Source organism: Acanthochromis polyacanthus, chromosome 3, assembly GCF_021347895.1.
Source record: "Acanthochromis polyacanthus isolate Apoly-LR-REF ecotype Palm Island chromosome 3, KAUST_Apoly_ChrSc, whole genome shotgun sequence".
Classification (NCBI taxonomy): domain Eukaryota; kingdom Metazoa; phylum Chordata; class Actinopteri; family Pomacentridae; genus Acanthochromis; species Acanthochromis polyacanthus.
This window is the reverse complement of record NC_067115.1, coordinates 34447827-34462860: the sequence shown is the minus strand read 5'-3', so window position 1 is coordinate 34462860 and position 15034 is coordinate 34447827. Positions and strand designations below refer to the sequence as shown.

The window sequence follows — 15034 nt, the reverse complement described above, 5'->3', positions numbered from 1 at the left end:
TTTTCCCGCCTCGCCTTCTCTGTGTTAAATTTCAACGGGAGTCTACGTTAACGAAACATCGTCATTTGAGCCCCTGGTGTTTGCTCCCCATTGTGTTTCCTTTATGCTCCGGCGTCCGTAACTCCACAGGGAGCTCAGATTTTACGACTCCTTTCTCATGTGGTTCAGCTGAGAGGCCAGAGTGAACCGGAGGCCTGCAGGTATCCGTTTAATCTCGGCCTTTAAACCTTCACATAGCCAAGATTGGAATGAAGTCTGGCTCAAAACTGCCACATTGTACCACAAACAGTCTCACAAAGCTGCACATTTACACGTGTTTTATTAAAAAGTTTAAAATAAACGTTTGAAGTGCAAACAAACATTATAAACACTTTATAGGAATACTATGAAAACGTTTCCAGCTCTTTGGTTGGTAGCTATTAGGTGGCTTATTACACATATTTAAAGATAAATGTCATATCAGCTCCTCACTAGCCTTTTTTCTTGGCATTAGTAGAACATGAGGAGCTGCTTGCAAACCATGATCTGTAACATTTATGGTTTATATTTGGTCATCCACAACCTTAATGTGCATCTGACTGGACAGATTGTTGTGTGTCAGAGCAGCGACATAAACACAGGAGTCTTTGGTTGGCATTTTCAGTGCCCTGTCTTCTTTTTTTCATCTTGTTTCTTGCTGCCGTCCATGATGCCACGCTCTGCAGTTCATTTTTCTCTCCTTAGGTCGCCCTCATAGCCGCGCTGCGCTGACCTGGAACAGAAAAACAGCATTTAACGTCCTGCTCAGAAACAACCAAACCGCTTCAAGGACCACAGGAGTCCCCTGCAGCCCCCCGCCTCCCCGTCCAAACACTCCTCGTGGCATTAAAGCCCACAGTTAGTGAGATTTATGTCCCAGCGTTCCCCCCGTGTGCGCCCTCGTTGGCCGGCCTCGTCTCTGCCACTAATCACAGCCACCATCTTAACTGCCACCTGCCTGCTCCGTGACCCGGTTTGGCACGGCTCGCCTCATGACTCCCCGTTACCCAGAAACACATGCTGAAGTGTCTTACCTCAGGGGAAGGGTACTCTGGAGTGCAGGGGCATGCAGCGTCTGTATAGGCAGTGGTGTCGGTGGTATTTTCTCCTCAGGTGCAAGAAATCTGAAACAAAAACACGTTTTGGTTGTTAAATGCAACTGGAAAAAAATGCTCCTCTCAAAACAAGACAAAAAAAAACTTATTTCAAGGAACTTTTACCTTGAAATGAGTAAAAAAAATCTGTCAATAGAACAAGTGAAACATGGGTTGGTAAGATTTCTTGAAATAAAATATATTTAGAATATTGAGATCTTTAAATTAGATGTGAAACCTTATTTTCAGCTCTATTTTACCAGGATTGTCAAGCTCAGGTGTCTTAACCCTCATGTTGTCCTCATTTATGACACCAAAAAATATTGTTGCCTTGTCTGGGGAAAAAAAAATCTGCAAAAAAATCCCTAAATTCATAAAAAATTGCAAAACCTTTTCTCCTAAAAGTTTTATTTAAAAAAAATCACAAATTTGGCAAGAAATAAAATTTAAAAAATCTAAAACTTGTAAATATTTTCAAAATAATGAGTAAAAATCTTCCAAAAAAATCTAAAAAATATCTAAAGTGATTCCATATATTTTCAGTAAAAGTTCTATTTTCTTTAAGAGCATTCAGAAAAAAATCACACACAAATGTTCTTAAAGAAACCTTTAAAAAAAATAATAAATCGGTTTTTCCATCAAAAAATGGACAAAATTTCACCAAAACATTTGAAAATGTGGAAGTTTTCACTGTGAAAATATATATATATTTCCACATTTTTAAACTTTAAAACAGGTCAATTTGACCCGCAGAATGACAGGAGGGTTCAACTTATTTTGAGTTCTCTTGTAAAATTCAACTCAAAACAAGATCATTTCAAGATTGTTTGACTTAGCAAGATATTAAAGAAGCATTGTCTTAAAACAAGTCCCTCCATCTTGCTGAAATGTCACTTGTTAAGTGAATTTCTCTTAAATCAAGTGGGATGAGACATTTAGACATAAAATAAGACAAACAAACTTGGTAAGATTTTTAGTTTTTGCAGCGTGAGCCACTGGATCAACAGAGTGCACATATTAGAAGACAGGGAAATGGGCTGCCTGTTAGTGTAGAGGTCCTTTAAGGCCGGATTTATGTGTGCAGGTGCTCATGCAGATCACCTGACACTAACGGATCCCAAATGCAGGAGAAAAAAAATCCTTCCAGATCTTTTTCCAAGTTCATTTTGAAACTGACAAACCTAGTCTTGACCTAGCTTAACCTCCTCTGACCACTATATCTGTTTTTATTATTGTGAGCCGTTTCCACACAGCTGGGACAGAGCAGGACGCACAGAAGAACACATGATTACTTTTAAACGTCCCTAATAAATCTACTTTGGTTCACAGGCCGCAAGCCGAACCCAGGAAGGGATAAAGTGCCAGATGACTTTATGACCCCCCCCCCCCCCCCCCCCCCCCCCCCCCAGAGGAGCTGCTCCCCTCGCCTGAAGGTAAGCCTCTTTACACTTGGCACCGCTACTCATGTTAATAAAGCGGGCTATTTGCATGGCGTTTTAACATCGCGATTAACAAAAGCGCGCCGGAGCGCCTTCCAGCCGCGGACAAAGGCGGAGCGATCCCCGGCGGCGCTGCGCTGCCGTCCCCTCCTCTCTCCCCTCCTCCTCCCCTCTTCCTCCCTCTCCTCTCCATCACCGCATCAACCCCACCACGTCCTCAAGGCCCAAAGCCTCCCCCGTTAACAACAGCTGTTTGTCCTGCAGAAAACTGCAAACCAGGCTGGATGTGCGCAAAAAAGCGCATCTGTTGTAAAAAAAACAAAAAACAAAAAAACGGTTAAAAACCGGACAGCAAAAAGTGCCAGAAAAATATAAAGAGTGGAATACTGTCAAGTTAAGGAACTGTACTAAAGAAAAATCTAAAAAGTAACGGAAAAAATCTATAAAATAATGATTTTTTTTGCTGATTTAAATACAGTAAAACTCGATTTTTCTGGTCACAAAAATTAATAAAAAATACAGATTTTTGATGTACATTATGTTTCATTTTTGTACTGGATTTATTATAGTATAAATATTTGCTCAGTTTTACACACGGCATGTAAATTAACATTTTTTCTGTGATTTCACTTAATATTATAAAACATGGAAAAACTTTAAAATAACTTTTATTCTTCTTATTAATGATATATTACTTTTTTCTTTTACAAATATTGGCAAATATTTGCAAAAGATACCAGAAAGTATAAAAACAGAGTGGAATACTGTAAATTTCAAAAGCTGTGAAAACAAAGGCTAACTTCTATAAAATAATAATTTTATTGTTTTGGTGACTTAGATACAGTACAATTTTTTGTGTGATTTAACTTGACAGTAACAAAACGTATAGTAAACCTGTAAAATAACAGCAAATAGTTTTAAAACAAAGTTAGATTCTGATCAATTTTCGAAGGGCAGAAACAACTAAAACTGTATTTGGTTTATAGGGAGATGGGATGGAGGATTACTTATTTATAGTGAGACTTTAGTTTTACAAGAAAATGCACATTTTTTTTCTCCATGATGCTGCACCAAATAGAAATGAACGCTCAATTAGCAGCTTTATGCAGCAGCAGTGCACTTTTTCTACCTCTTTTAGTCTTCATCATTTAATTTCATCTTTGTTTCATTAGGAGGCCCTGGCTGAGTTGTGGGACTTGCCGTACGGTGTAGTTGGAGGAGCTCACCTGGCCTGACGGAGGAGATGGGTGCTGCGATGGCGGCCAGCAGCAGCAGCAGCAGGTAGAGCAGGTTGAAGATCCTCATGGCTGCACAGCTGGGAGCTTCTGAGAAGCTTGGATCACTTTCCACAAGTCTGCAGAGCCGCTCACGTCCAGGCTGGACTGATGATGATGATGGTGATGATGATGCTCGGTGAGCTTCAGGTCTCTTCTTCTTTCTTCGTCTTTTCTATTTTCAGTGCAAAAGGCCCAGAATCCTTCCTGCGGTCTTTTCTGAGGATGTTCCTGAGTGGATGTCCACAGTGGATCCAGTGTGATCGTCTCTGTTTCTGAGAGCAAAGTGACAAAGGTGCTTCTCCCCCCACCTCCTTTATACAGGCCTTTGGAGGGAGGGAGGGAGGGAGGGAGGGAGGGGAGGTGTAGCTCCCACTGCCGCCCCCACCTCCACCCCCTGACACACACACACACACACACACACACACACACACACACACACACACACACACACACACACACACACACACACACACTCTTCAGCATTGCACATATTGACCCCACATGTAGAGGGTAATTCAAATGACAGGAAACCCCACCAACCCTGCACCCCAACTGCCCCTTGAACGCACACTCTCATCTGTGTGTGTGTGTGTGTGTGTGCGTGCATGTGTGCAGGGATCTCTGCATCTGCAGAGAGCGGAAAAGCCAGGCAGAACTGATTTATCGGTCACAGAATTAGAGCAAAGATTTAAGAAGCTGTGAGTGAGAGCCGCAGGTCTTTGGAGAAGCAGATCCCTCCCCCTCCGTCCTCCCCCGTCCTCCCCCGTCCTCCCCCTGCCCCCGCACACACACACACATCTGGGGCTTTTGGGTGGTGCTGTGGAGGGGGGAGGCTGTTTGCATGTTTGCATAAAGCATTTTGAGGCAGCGGTCCTCACTGAATGAAATCTAGAGATGTGGTGGATTAATGATGGCCACAGAAGTCTGGGACGTCATCTACTCTCCCTCACATGACTGTTTTCTTCAGGTTATTTTGTTTTTGGACCATTCCTGCCAAATGTAGTTCTTTATTATCGTCACTCTGACTAACTTTGCTCCTGTTAGGGACAGGTGTTTCATTTTTGCTGCAGACTATTAATTTTTTCCCCGTCTTTGAGTTTAACCCTCCAAACCCCAAGCAGCTTCTTTCACATTTTTACTCACTATGGGCTCATTTTTTCTTGCAATGTAGAGCCCTGAGCTATGGAAAGCCTTGCTAGCAGTAGAGAGCACTCAGAAATGTCTCTTGTGAAGTTATAATGCCACAAATTGTTACATTTCCTTGATTATTAATTTTCCAAAAACTGCAAGAAACCAGAATCAGTATCTACCACCAGTGCCCACATCTGTTACCAACACTGGAACAAAAGCAGAGGCTCCCCTTGCTGTATATCGGCTATTTGACAAGGCCTATTTGCACTTTTCTAATCCCACTACTCTACACATCAACACCAGAAAGATACTTCAAGTGTAATTCTTTAACAAGTTTTAAGTAGAAGAAAAAACATCCAAAACGAACCAACCTGCCGTGACAGAGACTCATGGTTGGATTCAAACATCCTCAGACTGCTCGGAAATTCAGCTTCTTATGAAAATGACAACAACTTGCTCCTCTGTTTATGACTTTTGAACCATTCTGCATTGATTTTATTGATCCAGTAGGTTTTATTTTCCTCACTGTCTCTTTTGTCGTCTCCCATGCGCTGTACACGGCCTGCAGTTTACCTGAAAAGAACATTTGAGTCACGTGACTGTTGGTCACAGCTGAGCCAGTCGTGGTTTTTCAGTAGGGAGCGATGAGGAGGGCAGGATTTTATGTTTTTTACAGGATCTGGTGCAACTGTTTTGTAGAATTCAGTGAGTTTGTTGAATATCACAAACTGATGCTAAAATTTGTGTCTCTCTTAATGGCAAACCTACATTTTTGTCATAAACTCAAGTTCACCGACTGCTGAAAAGTTTCAAATCTGATGTTTGTTTCAGTTTTTATGCTGTCTGGCTTTGATAACTAGGGTAATGTTATTGACTTTTTTTTTTTTTTTTTTAAAGAAATGACTTGCCTGCAGGTTTTTGAGTTCGGAGGGTTTAGGAAAGAAAATAAGATTTGTTCCTGTTTACTGACAGACCTGCGTGTTTCTCATGAACTCACGTTCATTTGACTGCTGAGAAGTTTAAAATCTGATCATTCCTTCCGTTTTTATGCTGTTTGTAACTGTGGTGTGCATTCCTAACTTGTCATGAGGTTTTGGGGTTTAGAGGATTTAGGATAGACAATGAGATTTGTTTAATTCCAATGGCTTTGAGTATGAGATGATTAGAGGTCTGTGTAGAGCGTCCGTACTTTTTTGGCTTTAGAGTGGGAAGTATTGAAGCATGTTAAGTGTTGACTGAAGTTTTTTTGGAGTTTTATAATCTTCTTGGATCCAAATGTTGCTGCTTGCTCTGCTCAGACTTCTTTTGTGCAACTTTCTGGTGGAAAAACATTCATTCTTCCATGATCATTATTATTATATAAGATTCCAGGAGACCCCCGGCTCTGCCGCTCTTCCAGGTTCCAGGTTGTGTTGGTGGTGCACCAGGGGATTTTCTTGCAGCAGGTAACTTGGCATCGGCTCTGCGGTTGCCGCCGGTGTGGGGACTCATTAGCGCGTCTGCTTGCGGCCGTCTCTGTGAACCGAGACTCGCGATTCAGCACCCGGCTAATGAATTAACACATTAAGATGAAATGTCAGCCATTACATGTGAATGAGGATTAGAGAAGCAGCAGGACACTAATGGAGCACGGAGCTCAGAATAGCCACTGAGACTTTGAACAAGCATCTGCACCATCAACTCTCCTCAGCCCTCAAACACCGACAAAGGAGACCCAAGCAGCTCCGTGTGTGTGTTTTTGTTTTTTTTTACCAAAGTGGTGTGTGTGTGTGTGTCATCATGTCTTTTGAAATGTTGCCTTTATTGCTTTAGGGTGTTTGCAAAAATGCTGCTTGAAATGACAGAGATTCCTCATGGATTTGGCCAGGGCACAGACACAGACACAGACACAGACACACACACACACACACACACACACACTCACACACTCACACACACACACACACACACACACACACACACACACACACACACACACACACACACACACACACACACACACACACTCACTCACACACACATGTTTGTTTATCTATACCAGTGGGGACATACCATTGACTCCCATTCATATCTAACCCCTTACCCTACCCCTAACCTTAACCAACACCAAAACAATGCCTAACCCTAAAAAAACGTTTTTGCACTTTTACATTTTTTAGTAACAACAACATGGCCAAGAAAACGCTGTTGCCACCTGTGGGGACCTCATTTTATGTCCCCACCGTAAGACGAGTCCCCACCTTTATAGCACAGAGTCAGGTCAAAGTCCCCACCGGTATAGCAGAAACAAGTATACACACACACACTCATCCCACTGCAAACACTCAGCTGAGGTATGTAGTTTGTTTCTGTGGCGAGCTGCACTTTGCATATCAGCTGCCATTGTCTTTTAAAAAACTTTTATTTTCCCCACTTGAATATGCTAATTTGCTCTCAATTGTCATTCACAGCCACCTGGGATCCGCTGCCCGCTGACTGCTGCAAAACCTCCAACTCAGAGTCTCTTACTTTCTTTCTCTCTGTCCTTGGAAACCGAAACAGGAGCATCTTACCAAATTCTCCCACCAGGTTTTCTGTGTCACTGATTAGAGCGTGTTGTAATATTTGCTCTTCCTGGGGATTATACGTCTTTACAAGGATTACCCAGCCTGCTCAATCACTCCCCTACAATACACACACACACACACACACACACACACACACAGAGGGCAGCCTCCTGTTAAAGCGCCTCAGTACCTGCAGGGCTGCCGTACAAATGAAACTCACACCGCTGTTTAAGGAGAAGCTTTGCTGTGGGAGCTTTGGATGCTTAATCTCAGCATATTTTTGGTATCTTCCCGATTGTCTGCGCCGAACCGTATAAAAATATCAGTAAACAGTGAAAATGAGCAGGTGAATCTGGGAGGACATTGTGTCAATAGTCAGTTAGAATGATATACAGCAGATCCGCTCACAGTTCCCTGGAGTTTTGACATTTTTGCTCCATTATTGAATTGAATGCTTGAGGAATTATCAATATTACAGCAGGTTACTTTTCTTGAACTAATCCTTTCAGCCCTACTTTTGTGCTGCTAACTGAAATGTGTCAGTATTGAAACTAAAGCGCTAAAAGCTGTTCAGATTTGTATTATAGCTCCTATTGCCAATCAAAGTTTTACTAGTTAAGTTAAGATAAGATAAGATAGACTTTATTGATCTCACAAAGGAGAAATTTACTGTTACAGGGCTCTTAGGAACAAAAAACAGAGAAGTGCAAAAAGTCAGTTTTGGACTTTTTTGTCTTTGAATACCTTTACAGCTTCTTGTGTTTAGACAACATAATATTTGACAACTTTCTAGATTTTATTTTTGCTTTATTCTAGAGTTAAACCATCAGTAGTTCAATAGATGAGTCAATAACTAAAGAAAAATATGTACACTATCGTACAAAAGGTTGGGGTCTCTTAGACATGTCCTTATTTTTGAAAGAATCAATTTTTTTCAGTAAAAACAACATTAAATGAATCAGAAATCCAGTCCAGACATTGTTAATGTGGTAAATGACTATTCTAGCTGGAAACAGCTGATTTTTAATGGAATATCTCCATAGGGGTACAGAGGAACATTTCCAGCAACCATCACTCCTGTGTTCTAATGCTACATTGTGTTAGCTAATGGTGTTAAAAGGCTCATTGATGATTAGAAAACCCTTGTGCAGTTATGTTAGCACATGAATAAAAGTGTGAGTTTTCATGGAAAACATGAAATTGTCTGGGTGACTCCAAACGTTTGAGCGGTAGTGTATATAAACAGCAATTTTAAAAACTGATCAACGGTTTTTCAGGTGGTTCTTAATGTATTAACTGGGAACTAGTTCCAGTTTCTCAAAGAGGAACATTTGCTGCTTTTCCATGTTTGCTAATATTAGAAAATGATGATCTTTGTCTTCTTTGAAATAGCGCTGTTGCAGTAGATAGAGAAGAGTTTAGTTGTCACGTCCTCATACAACATGAGCAGGGAAATTCAACTTCTGTAAAGTAATACTGATAACACTAATATTTGAAAAAAATACATAGGCATATTATGATATATAGAATAAATAATCCACCACCACTAACTCTCTGGTTGACAGTCCAACTCAAGAACAACATACAGTAAAGTTAAAGCTTCTAACTCTCACTACGCCTCCACACATTTGTATTTTCAGTCTATTTTGAGAAGCAAAATGCACCGTAAACAAGATAAATAGAATTAATAGCATTTGTTTCTTTTCAGTTCCTATAAATATTCTTATAATGCCGTTGTTGTAAACTCTTTTTTTCCCCGATAATTGTTTAGTGAAACTCTGACTGACTCAGAAAACTTGTGACTAGAGTTGTGAGTCATTATTTTCTGGCATTTTATAGACTGAACAATGGTTTCATTAACCACAGAAATTATTGGCAGGAAGTAATCATCAGTTGAAGCGTTGCTCGGTACCATTTTTCAAACATAACCACATTTTCTGAGGAAAACACATCTTACATTTATGCTTATGCTGTTTCTACTTATGTTTATATTTTTAGGACATATTTTTCTGTTTACGTTTATACTTTTAATTCATATTTTGTACTCTGACTTTGAGTGGGACCAACTGTACCATAAGCAGTTTCTCCTCGTAGATCAATAAAGTATTTCTGATTCTGATTCTGAAATAGCAACCCAGTTATTAATCTGACTGCTCACAATGAGCATCCTTGCCCTTAGGACCCTTTCAGACTGTGGAGCTGACCATGGAGAGCATTACTGGTGAGTTTACGTCAATCATGAGAATATCGGACGCAAAATCAATGTTGTGCTCCGTGTGAGGAAATTCCAATTTTGCTCGATTATCTGTCTAAAGTGTAGCTCACATTTCTCCTGTTTCTTTTCCAGTTTGTGTCATTCTAAAAATGTTCTTTCGAGGAGCGAGCAGCTCCGCTGCAGCGCTGTGAATGTTCCAGCAGTCGTGATCTTTACGACTGCACTGGAAGCTTCAGCGTCTCTTCACATCCTGAATTTTTTACTTTCGGCTTCCTCTCCCATCATCTCCTGAGCAGGATTCACAGATAAGGAACTTCCCCTCTCTTAAAACTTGTAAAGAAGAACAGTAGCTCATAAAATGATGGTTTCTTTCCATTGCTGCATGTATACCTGTGTGAATAGCACATGCAAACACAGACAGGTAAAGATCACCTTCATTGTAATAGCTATTCCAAGTATTTTAGCTTTACTGGAGTAAACACGTTAATATGTTTCATTATTTTTGACAGTGTTTGTGGATCTTGTGATTCTTACAGCCAGAGCATAAACAACTGTGAAAAAGTGTTCTACAGATTTTTTTTTTTTTTCTGGTTCTTGAAGTACATGGATATTCTTTCCTTCTGTGGAAAAAGTAAGTCAGGATCAGAAGCTTGTATTTCCCTCTTAAGCAGCAACAACACCTGGCAGACACTTGATATAACTGTCCACCAGTCTGCTATGTTTGTACCACTTTTCAACATTTTTGACTTGTTTTTTTCCACATGTACTGCCTGTTTTAAATCCCCCCAATCACTTTTCAATAGGAGTCAAATCTGGGCTTTGATGAGGCCGTTCCAAAACCCTCTATTTCTTCTTTTCGATCCAGTCCTGGGTGGATTTGCTGTGATTTCGGGATCATTATCCTGCTTGAAAGGTCCATTTTCAGCTCAGTTTTCAGACAGATGGCCTCACATTATCAGCATTCAGAGCTCAGTCAGCGGCCGCAAACTGCTCAGCCCCTGATCTGACCTTTATAACGACGACAAAATGCCAATTATGTGTGTAATTGGTTGGAGTGTGTCACCTTTATTAGTAGGCGCTGTTTCTAAGAGGATTAGGTACACACGTGGACAAAATTGTTGGTACCCCTCAGTTAAAGAAGGAAAAACCCACAATTCTCACTGAAATCACTTGAAACTCACAAAAGTAACAATAAATAAAAATTTATTGAAAATTAAATAATCAAAAACAGCCATTACTTTTGAATTGTTGATTAACATAATTATTTAAAAAAACAAACTAATGAAACAGGCCTGGACAAAAATGATGGTACCTCTATAAAAGATTGAAAACTATTTGACCAGAGTGACATGATTAACTCAGGTGTGTCATTTAATTGACATCACAGGTGTTTCCAAACTCATAATCAGTCAGTCTGCCTATTTAAAGGGAGACAAGTAGTCACCCTGCTGTTTGGTGAAAAGGTGTGTACCACACTGAACATGGACAACAGAAAGCGAAGGAGAGAATTGTCCCAGGACATCCGAAAAAAAATGATAGACAAACATCTTAAAGGTAAAGGCTATAAGACCATCTCTAAACAGCTTGAAGTTCCTGTGACAACAGTGGCTCATATTATTCAGAAGTTCAAGACCCACGGGACAGTAGCCAACCTCCCTGGACGTGGCCGCAAGAGGAAAATTGATGACAAATTGAAGAGACGGATCGTTGGAATTGTATCCAAAGAGCCCAGAGCAACCTCCAAAGAAATTAAAGGTGAACTCCAAGGCCAAGGTACATCAGTGTCAGATCGCACCATTCGTCGTTGTTTGAGCCAAAGTGGACTTCATGGGAGACGACCAAGGAGGACACCACTGCTGAAAAAAACTCATAAAAAAGCCAGACTGGAATTTGCAAAAATGCATGTTGACAAGCCACAAAGCTTCTGGGAGAATGTCCTTTGGACAGATGAGATCAAACTGGAGCTTTTTGGTAAGGCACATCAACTCTATGTTCATAGACTCAAAAACCAAGCATACGAAGAAAAGAACACTGTCCCTACGGTGAAACATGGAGGAGGCTCAGTAATGTTTTGGGGCTGCTTTGCTGCATCTGGCACAGGGTGTCTTGAAAGTGTGCAAGGTATGATGAAATCTGAAGACTATCAAGGCATTCTGGAGAGAAATGTGCTGCCTCGTGTCAGAAAGCTTGGTCTCAGTCGCAGGTCATGGGTCTTCCAACAGGACAACCATCCAAAACACACAGCCAAAAACACCCAAGAATGGCTGAGAGAAAAGCGTTGGACTATTCTAAAGTGGCCTTCTATGAGCCCAGATCTGAATCCCATTGAACATATGTGGAAGGAGCTGAAACATGCCATTTGGAGAAGACACCCATCAAACCTGAGACAACTGGAGCTGTTTGCTCATGAGGAGTGGGCCAAAATACCTGTTGACAGCTGCAGAACGCTCATTGACAAATACAGAAATCGCTTAATTGCAGTGATTGCCTCAAAAGGTTGTGCAACAAAATATTAAGTTATGGGTACCATCATTTTTGTCCAGCCCTATTTCATGAGTTTGTTTTTTTAAATAATTATGTTAATCAACAATTCAAAAGTGATGGCTGATTTTGATTATTTAATTTTCAATAAATTTTTATTTATTGTTACTTTTGTGAGTTTCAAGTGATTTCAGTGAGAATTGTGGGTTTTTCCTTCTTTAACTGAGGGGTACCAACAATTTTGTCCACGTGTGTATGTGCTTGTTGAAATATTTTTTTATTTATTTTTTTTTTACATGACTGTAATTGACAAGAGCGTTCAACAATATAATAAAATATGCCTTATCTACCATTAATTTGTCAAATTAGGTTTTTCCTACACAGCTATCCTACCTCTGGTTATTTGACTTTTGTCTGCAGCAGGACTTCTACATGGGATGTTGGAATGTTGCATAATTTTGCATGAGCACAGTATTGAAATATAAAATACACAATATTAATCAAAGTGAAATTTACTCGTCCAGTCCAGACATTCCTGCTAAATAATAAATGCTGCTTCAGTTATTTCATCTTCTGGGTTAATGCTGCAAAAATACAAAGCGTTCTCTGGTTACACCTTCTTACATTTACAGAGTTGCTTTACTCTGTGTGATACTAAGCTGAACATATTTGTATTTTTGACTGCTGTTTGCACAAAAAGAGTCATTTGAATCTGCAAAATTTTGTCATTTACCGGCTCCATTTTTGGATATTTTACAAACAAAAGTATAAATCAAAGTTGAATAATTGTGAAAATTAGTCACATTGATTGCTAATGAATTGTTACTAAACATTTGCGAATTTCAGCCCTAATTTATATAAATTTCTGTATCCGGTTTACAAGATTTTGTTCATCTAGCCCATCTTCTGTGACTCCTAGGGCCCTAAAATTAGCAATCTACATGTATTCAGGTGTGTGTATGAAGGGGTTTTTTTTCCGTTTAATTTGTCACCAGAAGCTTGTGTTTCTTTCTTGAAAGATTTTGCTGACAGTAGTCTCACTTCATTATGCACTCGTGCAGATGGTAGGATGAGCAGCAGTGATGAAATGTGCCGAGATGTCTGAACTGTTTGGGGTGTAGTCCTGCATCTGTCTGCGTGTGTGCACGAGTGTTGACTGTGATTTGATGGGTCAGTTCATTATCCATCGTTAGAGTGATAGCGTGTCTGTTGTCATGCTGTAAGGTCGTCAGTGTTAATGAGGGCCGCAGCCAGCTGCAGCTTAATGACTCTTAAGCCCCTTTTTCTCCAAATGGCCAATACAGACCCCAATAGATGCATCTACACATGAACAGCAGTGCACACCCAATACACACATCACACGAGCCAAGCAACGACACAAATGAGTCGGGCGTTTTTGGTGTTTTTTTTTTCTTTTTCTCTTGCAGTTTCTTTTAAAAAGATGGACTCTAACAGTTGATTAACTTTGTCTTTATTCTGCAGCTCCTCCTCGACATCTAGACGGCTGACTGCAGTGACGGAGGGCTCAGGGGTCGAGGGGCAAGCTCAACAGGGAGCAGTCTCTAAGCCACCAACCCGGCATGTCACCCCACAAGGGCTCCAGAGGCTAAAAGTCACTCGGTTTGTTCAATCCTAACTCAGACACAGCGGCTTCTCTGGACACGCAGGGCTGCAGGTTGTGTTTTTAAAGTGCAGCACATGATTTTTTTGTGTGTGTGGATAAAAACAAGAGAAATGAGTCAAGTTTTCTCCTCTTCAGGGTCCTTTTCAGGGGGTTAATGATACTTTTTGAAAACTGTAGATAGAGCTAAAGAGCAAATTAGACTGTAGTAAGTTGTGTCAACTAGCCAGTCCAGAAAGTAAAGAATGTAAAACAGTAAATTGGAATACCCATGTTAAGTACAAGTACCTCAGATTTCTACCTTAGAACAGGACTTGAGCATTCACTCGATTATTTTCCATTTCTGGACATGATCTTTGCTGATACATATCTGGCTGCCCAGAGGAAAGTCTTACTGCTCAAAGTTTACTCTTCTGGAGAATAACCACTTTATTGTCATTCATAACATACACTAGTTGGTGCACACTTGAATGAAATTTTGATGCATTAGCTCACTACTGGACTGCTTAAAAACTCAAGAATATAGATATGAAATATCACAATAAATACAATGTAAAAATCTTAAAGTAATATACTGTGTGCATAATGTATGTTACCCATGATACATGCATGAATTGTGCATTCCACATATGTCCATTGAACACAGTACCATATGAATATATAGATACATAGACTACTGCTCAGAAATTTGGGATCACTTAGAAATTTCCTTATTTTTTGAAAGAAAAACATTTTTTTTTCCAATGAAGACAACATTCATCAGTAATACAGTATAAAATGGAAGGAAAGTACTTCATTTATGTGCAGTAATTGAGTAAATGTACTTTTGTTCACTCTGTATAATTTATGCTGCTTGTGGCAAAACTATGTGGCCCTTGTTTTCTGAAATACTGTACTACTAGTAAAAATCCTTCATTCGTTAGATAACATGAATAATAAAGGTAATATTGCTGTTTAAGTCAGTAATCACATGTCAAGTTTCATACTTGTTCATTTAGTGAGTAACACTAAACTATGAACTAAGAAGAAATGTTGCTTTTAAAAAGACGTTCGCTCGTAGCACCATGATGAGTAGATGTCTATCAGTTCATAGGAGAAACTCAAAATGAGTACAACTGTCAAACAGTTTTAAAGAAGGTGACAAAAAAAAAAGAGATTACTTCAAAAATATAATAATGTGGAACAGTAAACGTGTTCTTGAACTATAAAAGC

The 15034-nt window shown here is 39.9% G+C and overlaps 1 protein-coding gene across 1 annotated transcript; it reads right to left on the bottom strand.

The window, feature by feature from the left end:
• Positions 1-118: 118 nt before the first annotated feature.
• Positions 119-4171, bottom strand: apela (apelin receptor early endogenous ligand). The gene is made up of 2 exons (XM_051945991.1): positions 3735-4171; positions 119-1153 (listed from the first exon to the last, which is right to left on the bottom strand). Exons 1-2 carry the CDS (start codon positions 3854-3856, stop codon positions 1054-1056), a joined length of 222 nt encoding a protein of 73 aa, XP_051801951.1. The 5' UTR covers positions 3857-4171; the 3' UTR covers positions 119-1053.
• Positions 4172-15034: the final 10863 nt, after the last annotated feature.